Source organism: Lissotriton helveticus, chromosome 9, assembly GCF_964261635.1.
Source record: "Lissotriton helveticus chromosome 9, aLisHel1.1, whole genome shotgun sequence".
Lineage (NCBI taxonomy): Eukaryota > Metazoa > Chordata > Amphibia > Caudata > Salamandridae > Lissotriton > Lissotriton helveticus.
This window is the reverse complement of record NC_136070.1, coordinates 66823251-66838985: the sequence shown is the minus strand read 5'-3', so window position 1 is coordinate 66838985 and position 15735 is coordinate 66823251. Positions and strand designations below refer to the sequence as shown.

The window sequence follows — 15735 nt, the reverse complement described above, 5'->3', positions numbered from 1 at the left end:
TAGTAATAAGATGCAGTGAATATTGGAAGATGATGTCCACTTTTGGGCCTATAATGAGGATCTCATTTCTGTCACACTTCTATTCAGAAATGTTGCTTTTAGAAAACTCTTGCTTGAAGCCCAGAAAAGAAGTGCTTGCATACATACCTTTACATAGTACGTTGTGAGTATTTTCCGCAGGTCGAAAACTTGAAGCATTGAGGCTGCACTGTTGTCCGTGATACTGTAGCCCTCCAAGACATACTTTGTGACCAAGACCTCCCATGCCAACCAACGCTGGCCGAAGGCTGCGTTAAATGACAGTACATGAGGCATGTGACCAGGTTCACAGCAGCAAAATCCTTCATCTTCTTCCACTCCTTCAGTTATGGCTTCAACCTCCCGCTGCTGACAGTACGTGCCTGGAGAAAAGAATATGCAAGGGAAGATAGAGAATAAATACTAAAAGATGAAAAATGAGATAAATGTCACTTACCCTTTATGCTTCTGTTTGTGGCGCACAGTGCTGTAGATTCACATGCTTTGCATACTCCTGCCAACTACCGCTGAGGTTGGACATATTAAGTTTTTCTTTGAAGAAGCTTTAAATCTCGAGATATTGTGGAATTCCTCTCTTAGTGTTACAATATGCATAAGCACCTACTCTACCCATAGATAGTTTTCTGCTCAGTGGGTAAAAGTGGAGTGTAAAGAGTAGTAGGTAAATTCTGCGTATGATTTTATGTGGCGTGTACTGAGTAGTAGGTAGGTGCCCTAGGATTCTTATTTGCAAGTAAATTACTATTTACTGTAAGAAATAAGAGCAATCACTGCCCAAGTCTAGGGAGCAGGGTGGTTGCATGTGAATCTACAGCACTACATGCTTCAAACAGGTGCATTCAGGGTAACTTTTTCCATGTGCAACATATGTGGTTGTGGATACACATACTTTCCATTGCCTGTAGAAGAGTTTCCTAACTGTGCTGCCTAATGGGCAGATCGTGCAAATGTCTGTACCAATCTTCTTAGAGCAGCATGGCCAACCAGACATTGTTAACAAGCAAATATGTCCACACAATAATTCTTTGTGAAAGTGTGACCCATTGATTAAGTTGAAACTTTGCAGATATCAGCTAATGGAATGGTACCTACCAAAGCCTTAGTGGCTCCCTTTTTGCGTGCAGAGTGAGCCATTGGGTTTACAGGGAGTACAGGTTCACCTTTGTATAAGCAGCCTGAATGCATTTATCAATCCACCTTGCAATGCTTGCCCTTGAGAGAGGTGGGCCTTTATAAGGTTTTGCAGAGGCTAAAAAGCACAGCTTGGTCCTTCGTAAGGGTTTTGTCCTATCAATAATGCATGAGTGCTCACTTTCCAGCTAGGGTGGGTAACGCTCTTTCCTCTACTGTATCTGAAAATAATCCAAAAGGCTCAATTGTCTAATGCCATGAAAAGGTGAAACCACCTTAGGTAAGAACCTGGTGTTTGTCTTAAGGACCACTCTATCCCTGCGAGTCTGAATAAAAGTCTTGGCAGTAGTAATAGCCTGTAGTTCACTGATTTGCCTCATTGAAGTTATTGCTACAAGGAAAGTGACTTTCCATGAATGGAAAAATGAAGTGGTTTCAAAGGGGGTTCCATGAGCAATGTCATACATTAAGGTACAATGCAGGTGGTGGTCTTTGGGGTTAGGGAGGGGAGTACCCCTCAAGTCCTTTCATTAAAGCTTTAACTAAATAAATGCAAAACATAAAAGCACATTCCATTTTTTGCATGTACGCAGCTCTAGCTGCTATGTGAAGGTGTATAGCAGTATCTATTAGAAATTCTTTGGGAAGATGGAAATAGTATGAAAATATTGTGAACAGAAACTTAAGATTGGTCAAGTTATTTAGAAAGGCAGCACTGGATGAACAACTTCCATTTGGCTGTGTAAAAGGCCCTAGTAGTGAACTTCTCGCACGATGGCCACACACTCATCTGGGAGGTGTAAATCCAACCTCCAAAACCTCAGGTGCCATATGGCAATGTTGAGCTCCCTGGGGTCCAGGTGTCTAATCTGACGCTGTTGCTGAGTGAGAAGGTCCTGTGTGGCTGGGAGTTTCTCGTGTTGATCCAACAGACATCATTAGAAGTATCGAATACCAGAGTTGTCATCGTTTGGCCCCAGTCAGGCGTACAAGAATGAGGGTGGCTGATACATGACTGATCTTCCGGACAACGTATGGAATGAGTGAAAGAGAGGTGGAAAAGCATATGGAAATATCCCTAACAAATGTATCCAGTGTCTCACCCATAGATTGTGCGTGTGGGTACTTAGAGGCAAAATAATGAGATTTTGTATTTTCTAGGTGTGGTGAATAGGTCGATGAGTATCCGTGGAGGATTTACGGTTGGGGTTCCCAGTTGTGGACTTGTTGGGGTGCCCTACGTAGGAAGTCCGGAAAAATTGTTGTCCATCCCATGGAGGTACTTGGTGAGTTACCCAATATCAATCAGTTGCGTTAATGCTGAAAAGAGGGGAGTGTGTGTTCCCAACTACTTCTCAATGTACATGGTTGTCAACAAGTCTGTGAACAAAAGCACAAACTTGAATTGTATCACAGAGTAGAATGTGTTGAAGGCCAGGAAAGTGTCCATGAGTTCCAGGTAATTGATATGCCCTCCTCTGGTGAACAGGGGGGTTCAAATACCCCAGAGCCTTGGACGGTCCCACAGTTTAGATGTGCACCCCATCCTGTAAGTGATTCTTCTGTAGTAATAGTGGTCACCTTTTGAGGGTCCACAAAAGGCCTGCCCATCAACAGGCCATTGCAGTGATAATTTGTGTGGAGTGCTGTCCTTTATCAAAACTAGATGGGCGCATGAGCAGGCTGGTATGAGAAAAATGAATATATATGATGCCATCATAAATAGGAGCTTTTGAACTATCCTTACAGTTATGGGATGCGTGGGGTAAAAAAGAGTCCACGGCTGCTGAAAAGCCACTACCCTCTGCTGATTTGAGTATGCTCTCCCCCTGTCAGCATTGAGAACTGATCCCAGAAAGGACTGATTCTGCTGAGCTTTAAGATGAAACCTCCTGGCCTGTACTGTCAAACCTAGGCGGGATAGGAGGTTCAGGGTGGTTTGAATGTGCGCTAGAGATTGCTGTGTGCTGCTGCTCTTGATTAATCAGTGATCGAGGTAAAGAAAACATGGATGCCTGCTCTGTGTAGATGAGCAGCCATCACTGCCAAACACTTGGAAATGTGGTGATCCCAGGGGTAGCACTGTGAACGGGTCATGCTGTCTACTTCCCACAAACCTTAGGTACTTGTGATGAGCAAGGTGGATGGGGATATGGAAATATGTGTCTGAGTTCTAAAGCGGTCACAAAGTCCCCTTGACGAAGTAATGGAATGACATCCTGGAGAGTGGCCATATAGAAATGTTCCAACAGGTTGTACTGACGGAATGGCACAGAGCAAAAAGTGCTTCTTTGGCATAAGGTAGTTTAGCAAGTAAATTCCTTTTCCTCACTTATGTAGGGGGCACGGATTGTATGGTGCCCTTCTGGGGTAAGATTGAGGCCTTGTCTTGCAAGAGGGAGGGATGGGCTTGAATGACTCGGTGGTATGTTGGGTGGCATGGCATGGAATTAGGGGCAAATCCCTGCTGGAGTACTACTACGAACCGCTAATCTGAGGTGAATTCCATCCAGCAGTGGTAGAAATCTGATATCCTTCAGCCCCCCTTCCCCCGACAGGTGTTGGATGATTGGAGGAATGGATGGAGATGCTTGGGACCGGGGTTTTCTTGCCAGATCCATCTCTTTACCTGCCCTTATTACTATACATCCTCCCCGTGAATAACCTTATTCTGATGTGGGAGACGTGGAAAGCCAACTGCTGCCACTGCTAAAAGTCTTGTGCCTGGGCCAGGGGTGTTGCCTTATTGACATTTATCGAGCAGTGCTTACGGAAGGATCCCCTTTGAGGGACAAATGTAGGCTACACATGGACTTGCGTGTGTCTTTCTTGATATTCGCTATTATTTTGGCTACATGGGGTCTAAAGAGATGTTCCGCCATTGAAAGGAACATTTAGAAGATGCCTCATCACCTCTAACTTAAAATCCTGCATGCCAACGGAAAACACGAACGTTGATACTACGGGATGCAGAATCTGCTGCATCCAGAGCACAACTGACGGTCGTGTTAGAGTCAATTTTACCCTACATGACCAATTCACCACCTCTCTCTTTATAGGCCTCTGCAAGGCATTGTATGAGGGCCTCCATTTCTTCCCAGAGATACCGGATGTATAGTGACAGCAAACCTAGAGAGCTGGCAATCCACCACTGGGTAGTTGCCTTCAATATGAACTTCTTCCCCGCAGCATCAAAATGCTTGCTTTCATTATCTGGGAAAGTAGGGACATCCCAAGCTGCCTGGTGGGCACCAGTCTCTTTGTCATATAAACGACAACGGAGTCAGGGTAAACTTGCCCTCTAATGTAGAAAGGGCCCCTGGGAGATGGCTTGAATCACCTCTCTACCCTAGGCGTAACTAGTTTTGTCCTAACATGCCAATACAACATTTTACAGTTTAAAATATGCCATGCACTCCGCTGGATCTGCTCCTTCTTAATGGCGAGTACACAAACTGTTAGCCCAGCAGCTTACTCCCCGGAATCCTGCAAACTCCTCTGCAGAGTGCCTCAAGGCTAATTGCTCTGCTCCACTCTTTTCAACGCATACATGATCCTTCTTGGTCAATGTCATATGCACGCACAACATGAACATTCTCTCCTATGCAGACAACACACAACTCATACTCTCTCTCTTGGACAAGATCCCCAACACACGAAACATGTTAATTTCTAACCAGATGAAATCCAACTGTCTCAAGCTCAACACCGACAAGGCAGAAGGAGTGATCTTTAGCAAGGACACCTCACTATGGGACTCCAACTGGTGACTGGCCAAACTTGGCCCCACACAAGAAACTTCAGAATAACCATCATCACCAAACTGGACAAGACTGTAAAATTCACTGCACCTTTCTTCCACTCTCTGAAGATACTAAGGAAGATCTTCAAATGGCTCCCAAGCAGCACCATCACAATCCAAGCACTCACGTCCTAGTCAGCAGCAAGTTAGATTATGGGAATACCCTCTATGCCAGGATCACAAAGCAACACACTAGAAGACTACGAACCATCCAGAACGCAACCGTCAGGCTCACACTCAACCTCCCTCACAGAACTCAAATCACACAACACCTGAGGGAACTGCACTGCCTCCCGATATACAAAACGGCCTCAATTTAAACTCCTCACACACATTCAAGGCACTGCACAACCCAGGCCCCACCTATCTGAACAGTCGTATCACCTTCCACCAACCACTCAGACACCACCGCTCTGCCGAACTCCTACTCACACACATCCGACGCATACACACAGAAACAGATCAGGAGGACAGATGTTCACTTACATCGCTCCTGAAGCATGAAACAACCTCCCAATTCAGTCTCTCCTCCTCTGTTCTTCAATTCCACAAGAAGCTAAAGACCTAACTTTTCAATTGCCAACCTACCATAGCAGGACCAGACACACACCTGCTCAGCACCAGGACACCCTTTCGGGTGGCATTTGCTTACTTCATCTTTAGTCGTTATGTGGGGAAGCCAAACTGAAAGCACCAGTATATAACTCCAGCAGATGTTTTAAAAAGCTCAGCAGTGGAACTCGTTTCAGAGCATCCAGACTTAGCCAAGGTGCCTATATTTATTATGGCCCAGACTGTGCTCTGCCTGCCAATTGCACATTTTGCATGAAAGAACTACTGCTGCTGCAGCAATACTTCGAATAGTGAAAGACATGCACATTTTTGTTTTAAAAATGTCACTATTACTAGGGTATAGGGACAGTGGGGCCTATGACACACAATCTCTGTATGGGATACCACCACTCTCCAAACATGGGACAGCCACAGAGCTGCCTCTCATGGGCTGATCTGAGCCAGAGTGGGCCAGCTCAGCGCTACTTCACACGTGCCTCCCCCTCAACTGTACAGCTCTTAAGCTGAAAAAACGCAATGTCTAGTCAGGTTGTTTTTTTTACAGTGAATTATAGTCCTTTTGATTTGCTTTCCATTACAAATGCTCAATTGCAAACACCAAAATGTAAAGGAAAAAGATCACTGGGTAAACTACTAACACCAAATATGGAACAATTCAGGATCGCTCTATCTCTACATAAATAGTAAATGAAGCACATTTGAAACAAATGGTTCGATTTAAATCACGTATTGGTATTTCTATTGTGCTGCACAATTTGACATGGAGATAAATGGAGCACTGCAAACAGCAAAAGGGCGACAGAAGAATTATGTTACACAGAGTGAGAGGGACAGCACCATCAGTGGATGCAATGCGTGGCCCTTTCAGCAAATGTTTGGGCCTGATCACTTATTTTGTTTTCAAACTAAGCACTGTACAATAAATAAAAGAGTGAAGTGTCAATGGTAATTTAAGCCCTGTCGCCTCGTATATATGTATATATGTATATATGTATATATATATATATATATATATATATATATATATATATATATATATATATATATATATATATATATATATATATATATATATATATATATATATATATATATATATATATATATATGTATATATGTATATATATATATATATATATATATATATATATATATATATATATATATATATATATATATATATATATATATATATATATATTGCGCTCTTCACCATCCCAGGGTCCCGGGAAAGAAATGACAGCACTCGGGGGTATCTTGCTCACACGGTAGTTTATTAACTACAAGTACGCCACAGACGCGTTTCAGCACTAGGCCTTCGTCAGTGTGTTTACACATGAAAAAACCAAAACACTTAATATAGGTAATTACGTACAAAGGTTGCACCTCTCAGTCGACATCGACAGAGGACTACAGTCCTCCCAGTGCACGCCATCTTGTAATGGTAAATATATACATATATACATATCTATATACATATTCTCAACACCATATATTGCATGTTCTCAACATATTACTACCTATAGATAGGTAAATGTGCGTGTTAAGGGAGAAAGTTTGTATGTTATGAAATAGATCTTCAGTATGATGTTTAACCACTTGGCTGCTAAGGGGTGTGGGAGTGGGTCCATTGACTTTCCATTGAAATCAATGGAAACTCCATGACGAGTTACCCTTGTCATTAGCACTGAAGGGGTTAATAAAGCCGTGGATCGGCAATGGTCCTCTTAAACTAGTGAGAGGTAGCCTGCTATACACAACCTATGTACATAATATTTACACTATGATTGCTCAGATGTACCCACGTTTAAGCAGCTAGCAGAAGGCTATATATATATATATAGTACTGAAGGTGGGGATCACTGAACATAACAATGGGGGAACAGAGCATGAGAAAGAGGGGCAGAAACAAGATGTGGTTGCTTACAACAGAGATGGCGAGAGAGTATTATTTTGCCAAGTCGGTGGGCAGAAGACAATGGAGGGTCCCTATTGAAGGCCAATGATATTCTTCTTTGAATATCAGGAATGTGGAAGCCTAATGTGTGATGGCACTTACTGCAGCTCCTCAGTGCAAAGACTAAAAAGATTAGAGTCCTAGGTTTATGAACGTCTGATTTTGCGCTCGACAATGCCTTGGCTCTTTTTGCTACCTTGACCGTCTGAAGTGAGTGCTAAGCTTTTAGCCCAGGCAGGTTGGGGAACACATCAATGCTGCTTTGCAGGTGGGCCAACTGGAATTGAACAATATGCAACTTGTAGGAGATCTTTTAGAGCAGCAGTGATACTTATTCCACCACTGGTCTCTTCGGGATATCCACACATATGATAACTTATTATCTCAACAACCCTACCAATGTGTACGTATGTCAGCAGTCTACCTAAATCTATACCAGTACAGCTAGCTTCCAATAAAAGCCCATTTCTAGTCACTTGTTTTTGCCATACGCTAGAACTTCTATCCCCTCCTTCGATCAAGCGTGATAATCCTAATACACAGATTGAGAAATTACATTTCCTAATCAATTTCTTCTCATGCGGATTTGTTAATTAGTTGTGTTCTATAGTTCTGAATTATAAATCAACATTTCTATTGGTAGGTTCTGTTGCACCATGTTCAAAAGTTGGCCAACTCTCTAGGTTACTAATGTAACAGCCATTTCTGCTGTGTATGCCACACTATTTCACCGATATTGCACCGTGCTTGAAAGCCCCTTGGGTTTGGTTCAAGCTAAAGCTAAATTACAAAATAAATATGTAAATCGTCCAGAGCGCAGCAGACTGGCTGCTGCTACACATACCCAACTTTCAGTCAGCCTGTTCCATCTAACTGACCCCCAATGGCTCCCTGTGGATAAGAGGATTGAATTTAAGGCCTTGTGCTTGGCATTCCTGGCTTTCTCAGACTCATGCCCTCTGTTCCTTGACATCTGTGCCAGTCTTGTGCCCCTAATAGAGCTTTGAGATCGTGTAGGTTAAACCAGGCCAAGAACCATACGGAGAGGTGGAGGAGGGGGTCGGGGGAACAATCTTTTAAATTCCTTGCTTTCAAACTTTAGAATTTTCTTCCTCATTGTTATAGCCCCAGCAAAGCCATTTTCAGAAAAAAACTAAAACGTGGTTTTAGTTTTTTTGCTAGCGTATGAATTCAGTAGTTTTTCATTAGTGCAGGGATGCCCTGGTTTAGCACCCATCTGCTTTAAACAAACATGTCTTTGTTTGTTATTTAAATTGTTTTTAAACTTTAGGGTATCCCAAGTTTTGTGGTTTCATCATTCTTCACACTGTGACTTAATCAGCTATCTCTGTTGCCTCCATTGAATCCATGCAACTCAAAGGGGTCAGTAGCTGGTTAATGATATGTTGAATGAGACTGGTGTGGCCTATCCAGGTCAAATAGGGGGTAAAATGATTGCTATTCATAAAATGGCTGAGTACTTAGGCTTTTTCTGAACTGAGGGAGTGAGGTTTCATAATAAAGGCCCAGCTGCATAGAATCTCTCCAATTCCCAAAGTCACAGTGTTTTATTGCTGTGTTACAACCAGGTGCTGAGAGGCAGATCTTTGGGCCAATGTGGAAAATTTAAAGTTTGATGTATTCCTGTAGGTAATTGGGAAGATGCCCATGTAAGACCCTGTGGATCATTAATGTTGTTTTGGTTCTTGATTGCATTTTGAGCTAGTGGAGTCTTTTCAAGATAAAAGTGATTATGTTGGCTTCCTTTGATTGCTCTAGCTAAAGCATTGTGGGTCATCTGTAGCCACTGAATAAATCATCCACTGCGGCAAAAGCAGTGGATATTTCCAGAGTCTATCAACTCCATCGTGGCTCCATTGAGTGTCTGCAGGACTGTGGCTCACTTTTTCATTTCAAGCAACTCTTGTATATTCTTTATGAGCTTTACGTGGCTGAAGCCATTTTGGGTGACCGTATAGTTTCTTACCTGTCGGTGTAGTTTTGTAGATTGAATACTTTCTGGATTCACTATGCTGTGCATTATTCCGCCATCTAGTGGTTGGGTCCGGAATTTTAGTCTTTTTTCTTTTTTTTCGTGGCCCAGGTGGGCGTCGGCATACCACCATTTGCTGTCCTTCATGATGTCGACGTGATACCTCCGGAAGCTCCAACCTTTGGTCGCCAGCTTCGGATTCTTTTTTCTTGTTTTGTGTTATATTTGCTTTTCCTCTTAACTTCTAAAGTCTTTCTCCAGTTTTAATCCCTTTCCTCCTGTCTCATCTTTCTGGCAGAGGAGGGTGGGTTTGTGAATGACTCCAGAAAGTCTTAAAGATGCAAAACTACACCAACAGATAAGAAACTATACATTTTGCAGCGTGAATCTTTCTGGATTCACTATGCTGTGCATAGACTTTGTAGCGGTTTGTCCTTATTGTGGCGGCTGGGTGGAAGGTGAGCACTGGTTACTGAATATGTGTTGCAAGACCTTCTGTCCCACTTGCATTTCTTTGTTCATTTGGATATCTACACAGTAGTGCTTAGTGAACGTGTACACTGAAGACCATGTTGGCAAATGTCTTGAATTGATATATTAGCTAGAAACGCAGTTGTTGCTCCTTTCTTCCATGTTGAGTGAGCATGAGCTGCTCCTTGTAACAGTTGCCCTGCTTGCTTGTGGCATAGTTGTATGGTTTGTGCAATCCACCGTGCAATTGTATTTTTGGTAACTGGTCGCCCCAAAAAACTGCTGGCAAAAGAAACAAAGAACTGCTTTGTTTTTCTGCACTCCTTTGTCCTTTGTATATAGTGCATCACAGCCCTCCTGGCGTCCAGTGCGTGTAGGCCTTTTCTGAGCTTGTGGTTGGTTTTTGGAATTAAATAGGTATTTGGATTGTTTGGTTGATGTGGAACCGAGACACCACCTTTGGCATGAAGTGTGGGTCTGCTCTCATTACAATCCTATCACTGTGTATCTGCGGGTAGGACTCTTGGAGTGTTAGCGCTTGCAACTCACTTACTCTTCGTAGTGATACAATAGCCACTACGAAGTCTATCTTTAGCGTGATCATGTGCAGTGTAGCCTTGTGAATCGGCTCAAATGGTGCCTTCATGAGTTGAGTTAGCACTATGTTGAGGTTCCATGCTGGCATTCTGTTTAGAGGTGCGATTCTCTTTGCTCCTTCTAGAAATCTTTTTACTACTTGGGAGGTGAAGAAACTTTTCCGTTTCTCTTCTTGTGTAAGCCACTATCGCCGCTAAGTGCACCCTTAGGGATGTGTAGCTTAGTTTACTTTGTAGTAGATGTGTTAAGTATTTTAGTACTATTGATTCCTTTGTGATTTTCCTTCTCAGTTTCTCCCTAATGTACCATTTGGAGAATATTTTCTACTTTGCTAAGAAGCACTTCCTTGTGGTAGGTCTTGCCTCCCTGAGCAATGCTGTTGTGCTTGCCGGTAGTTTGAGGTGTGCAAACTCTAGGTCTTCAGGAGCCATGCCGCTAGGCTGAAGCTCTTCAGCTCTGGGTGTAGCACCCTTTCGTTCTGCATTGTTAACAGGTCCCTTCTTTTTGGGAATCTTTGTGCTGGAGCATGCGCCATTTCTAATATTTGTGAGAACCAGGACTGTCTGGCCCACTGAGGTGCTATTAGTATCAGCGACAAGTTGCTGATCCTGCATTAGTTGGGTACCCTGGGTATCAGGGGTATCGGGGGAAAAGCGTATGCAAGTGTTTTTGACCCACTTATCCATAGCGCATTCCCTTGTGACCGATGGTCTAGTTGTCTGGATGCAAAGTATTGGCATTTTCCATTTTGGTGTGTTGCAAATATCTCTATTTGCGGTGTACCCCACTTCTGGAATAGCTTCTGTATTTCCTGTTGGTTGGTCTCCCATTCGAGGGATGCGGACGTCTGCCTGCTGAGTCTGTCTGCTTCCACACTGTCCTTCCCTGGTAGATGTATTGCTAGTAGATCTATTTTTAATGGAATGGCCCATGTCCATATTTCTTGTGCTAGCTCTGATAGTGCTACTGATTGTGCTCCTCCTTGTTTGTTGATGTAGAACAGGGTGGTTGTGTTGTCTGTTTGGATCAACACCCTGTTTCCATACAGCTCCTTCTGAAAGGATTTTAAGGCTAGAAACACTGTCTTTAGTTCCAGGTAGTTGATGTGCTTGACCGCATCCTGCTGCGACCATAGCCCCCTCACCTTGAGTTTGTTCATGTGCGCGCCCCACCCCAGTTGGGAGGCGTCTGTTGTGATGGTCACTGTTGGAGTTGGTTGTGTGAATGGTTTCCCCTGTGATATGTTTGCCTTGTTCCACCACACTATTTCCTAGTGCACTGCATGTGTGACAACCACTAGATCTTCCCAACTCCCTGCTGCCTGTGACCATTGCTGCTGTATCCGTTCCTGGAATGGTCTTATGTGGAGTCGAATATTTGGGACCAGGTGAATGCATGACGCCATCATTCCCATTGGCTTGCTCACCGTCCTCACTGTCAGAACTTGCCCCTTGCGGTAAAGACATTTTTCCTTCAGCATTGCCAATGTTCTCTTTATGGGGAACGCTTTGGCCTGTATGGTGTCGATCTCTGCCCCAAAGAATATCTTTATCTGCTCCTGTTCGGTTGTCCAATGGATTGAGAAACCCAGTTGGGTCAGTGTTTGTACGACCTGCTTGATGTGTTGTTTGCAGTGGCTGTACGAACTTGCCTTTAGGAGCAAGTCGTCGAGCGAGGGGTATATGTGTATTCCTTGCCTTCGTAGGTGCGCTGCGACAGCTGCTAGGCATTTTGTAAACACCCTTGGTGCGGATTTGAGCCTGAATACCAGTACTGTGAACTGGTAGTGAGTTTGGTGGATCACAAACCTAAGTAGACGTTTGTGCTTGATGGGGATGTGTAAGTACGTGTCCTTTAAATCTATTGTTGCCATGTAGTCCCCTTGTTGTAATTGTGGTATTACCTCTTGTAGGAAAGTTATTTTGAATCGAAGTCCTTATGAATTTGTTCAAGAACCTTAGATCTAGAATAGGTCTTAGTGTTTCATCCACCTTTGGCACGAGGAAGTGGAGTAAAACCCTTGTCCATTGGTTGTGGGGTACTACCTCTATCGCCTCCTTGCTGAGCAGTTCCCGTGCTTTTGCTGAGTGTGCCTTGTTTCTTGGTTTCCTGTTTGGAGGTTGTTTTTCTAGCTCTATACAGTATCTGTATTGTATGATGTTTAGTATCCATTTGTCTGTTGTGACCTTCCTCCACTCATGGATGAAGTCTCTAATTCTGCCCCCTACTGGTGTTGTGTGTACAAGGTACTGTTTGTTGTTTTTCTGTATGTCCTTCTGCCCACCCTGAGGTGTTGCCAGGGTGGGCGTTTGCTTTATTTTGAAGTCACTTGGCGGTAGGCTGCTGGCCTTCTCTCAGTGTCTGCCCCTGTCCGTTTGAGCGCGCTCGAAAGGACTAGCCCCGGGGCTGGTACTGCCAGTTCTGCTGCTGCTGTCCCTGCTGTAGCTGGCCCTGGTTGTTCCCTTGGTAGCCTTGTTGGATTGTTTGGTGCGATGTAGTAGGGACATTGCCATCCCTACCACCTGGTCTCCTAGTGGGTGTACCCTTACTCATCCCTCTGAACTGCAGCGCTCCCATGGACCTTGCGGTCTCGTTGTCCTTTTTGAGCTGGGTTAACTTGTCATCAACTGGTGTGCCAAACAGTTGCTCTCCATTAAAAGGTGTGTTCAGGACGTTGTTCTGCACCTCTGGCTTGAAGCCTGAAATTCTACGCCATGCGTGTCTTCTTTCGGTCACTCTTAATATCATCTGTCTGCTCGACGGGTCTGCAGCAAGGCCGATTTTAAACATGTATTTGCAATGTTCTTGCCGTCTTCTACCAGGTGAGCTGCTCTTTGCTGGTACTGGTCTGCTTTCCGAGTTGCCCCACTTCCTCCCAGCACTGGTATGCGTCCCTGTTGATTAGGGCGTTGGAGTTTGCGATGCGCCATTGAATTGCCGCACTCCGCTCCACCTTCCTCCCTACGAGGTCCATCCTTCTACTCTCCTTGTCTGTAGGTGGTCTGGCATTTGTGGGTACATTGGCCCTTTTCCTAGCCGTTGCTGTGATTATGGAATCAGCTGGCACTGACCCCTGGATATAAGCAGGGTCCCTTGAGGACAGCTTATACTTTTTCTCTGTTCTTGGAGTTACTACTTTGCATACTGCTGGTTCCTCAAAGGCATCCCTTCCCTGGTCCAGCACACTAGAGAGCATGCCAGGAACTGGCTCCTAGTTTGTTGAGGCAACAGAGTTTCCAGGAGGAAACATGTCTTGGGCTTCTCTTCCTCCAGTTTCACCCCATATGTCTGTGCAGCCTTTTGGACGAACATATTGTAGATTCCTATGTCGTCTGGCGGTGAAGAACTCGCAGGGTAAGTGTCTACCCCTTCTTCCTGCAATTCGTTGTCATGCCACTCCAAGTCTTGTGCCTCCGAGGACGTCGCATCCCGATAGGTCTGCTGATCCTCGTGGTCTTTGCCCTCAAAATAATAGACTTCCTCCTCCTGTTCCTCGACCGGTTCAGGCGTTTTCGGTGGTTCGGCGTCCTGATCGTCTTTCAATTTCGAGCGCAGGCTTCGGCGGGATGGTGTACTGGCTCATTCTTTCGTCAAAGTCCTTTTTTCGCTGCAGGATGCTCGCCATTTCTGCCTCGAGCCCACTCTTCTTCCTTTCCATCTGTGCGGCCTGTTCGGCATCGAGAGATTGTGCGCTTCGCTTCGAGGTCGTTGACGCCGAAGCAGTTGTTGGCCCTTCTTTCCTCGGCGCCGAGGTGTCTTTTTCTTGGGCATCCTTAAACTACCTTGATTTTTCTAGGGCTTTCGACGCCTGGGAGTCCTTTCGAAGGATCCGCTGGGCTGTTTGTCTTTGGGTGCTGTTGCTTTCGCCGAGAGTTTTGGCGGCAATGTTCCCTTCGAGGACTTTGCTTCACTCCTACGAGTGTCGCTCGAGGACTTAGCTTCACCCTTTCGAGTGTTGTTCAAGTGTCTGGGGGTCGACGACTCTTAACTCCTTCTACGTCTTCTTTGGGACTTACACGACCGTGCAGTCCACCGGTCCCTCTGTGATGTTGTCCTCCTCTCCACTGGAGAGGCCCAAGTCTCGGAGCAATGGAGATGGCCCCTGCATGGTGTGGTTCGCCCTTCTCTGCCTCTCCCTTACTCTAAGGGTCTTGGGAGTGAACACCGAGCACGCGTTGCAGTCCTTGCTGTTGTGGTCGAGTGGCAGGCAGGCAGAGGTCCTTCTGGGCGTATTTATGGTGACAATTGGTGCAAAACTTGAAAGGTGTTTCGTCCATTACGTCGCTCAGGGAGCCCCCTGCGAGCGCATTCTCCGTCGAAAGTCGAGATTTCGGGTGAAAAACCTTCTCCCTCGTCGTCCCGGTTACCTGACCTGTAGTCGGGTGTCTTGAAAAGTTTGAATTTTGACGATTTTCTTCTCTTTCCGTCGATTTCTTCTCCAAAAACTCTGGAGCTCTTCGGCAACGATCCAGACCCACCCGCAGAAAAAAAGAATCTGAAGATGGCAGCCAAAGGTGGGAGCTTCCGGAGGAAGCACGTCGACGTCACGAAGGACGCCAAATGGTGGTATGTCGACACCCACCTGGGCCACGAAAAAAAAAAAAGACAAAAATTCCGGACCCAACCACTAGATGGCGGAATAATGCACAGCATAGTGAATCCAGAAAGATTCACGCTGCAAAACATTTGTATTGATTTCTCCATGTCCAGTAAGGAAAGGAACAGGGGACCTAAAGATCTCACCATCAAGAGGGGGCTTATGCGTCAGACATTTATAGTGATTTGTGTGTACAATGGTGTCTACATTCAAACGTTTTAGGCAAATATTTTAATTAACCGAGACAAATCAAAAGACATTTATCGTATACAAAGCCTTACCTCGGAATTCCAAGCCTCTCAGCTGAAAGGTAACTAGACCATTTCCTATTTCGATTAAATGCACAAGTGCATTGAGATAGTCAGATGCTAGAATGAAACAGTCTCCAGTGCTGTTATTTCCCCAGCGTCCCAGAAGAAGATCTCCACAGAGGCTGTGCTGAAGGGAACGGGTTAGGTGCTCATAGAAGATGGAATTAAGGTTATTATCATCAGAACCTGGAAAAAGAAAGGTTTCAGAGATAATTTACTGGCCATAAGATAACCAAGTTGCATTGCTTTCTTGGTTTACTCAAT

General features: G+C 44.7%; 1 protein-coding gene across 4 annotated transcripts in view; it reads right to left on the bottom strand.

Annotated features, from left to right (window-relative positions):
• PCNX1 (pecanex 1) overlaps positions 1–15735 on the bottom strand; it is a 486917-nt gene that overhangs the window by 91954 nt on the left and 379228 nt on the right. For all 4 annotated transcript variants that reach the window (XM_078659468.1, XM_078659469.1, XM_078659470.1 and 1 more), the window contains exons 26-27: positions 15442–15657; positions 148–401 (exon numbers count right to left, since the gene is read on the bottom strand). In XM_078659468.1, coding sequence (XP_078515594.1) covers positions 148–401; positions 15442–15657 — 470 coding nt within the window. The remainder of the gene's footprint in view (positions 1–147; positions 402–15441; positions 15658–15735) is intronic.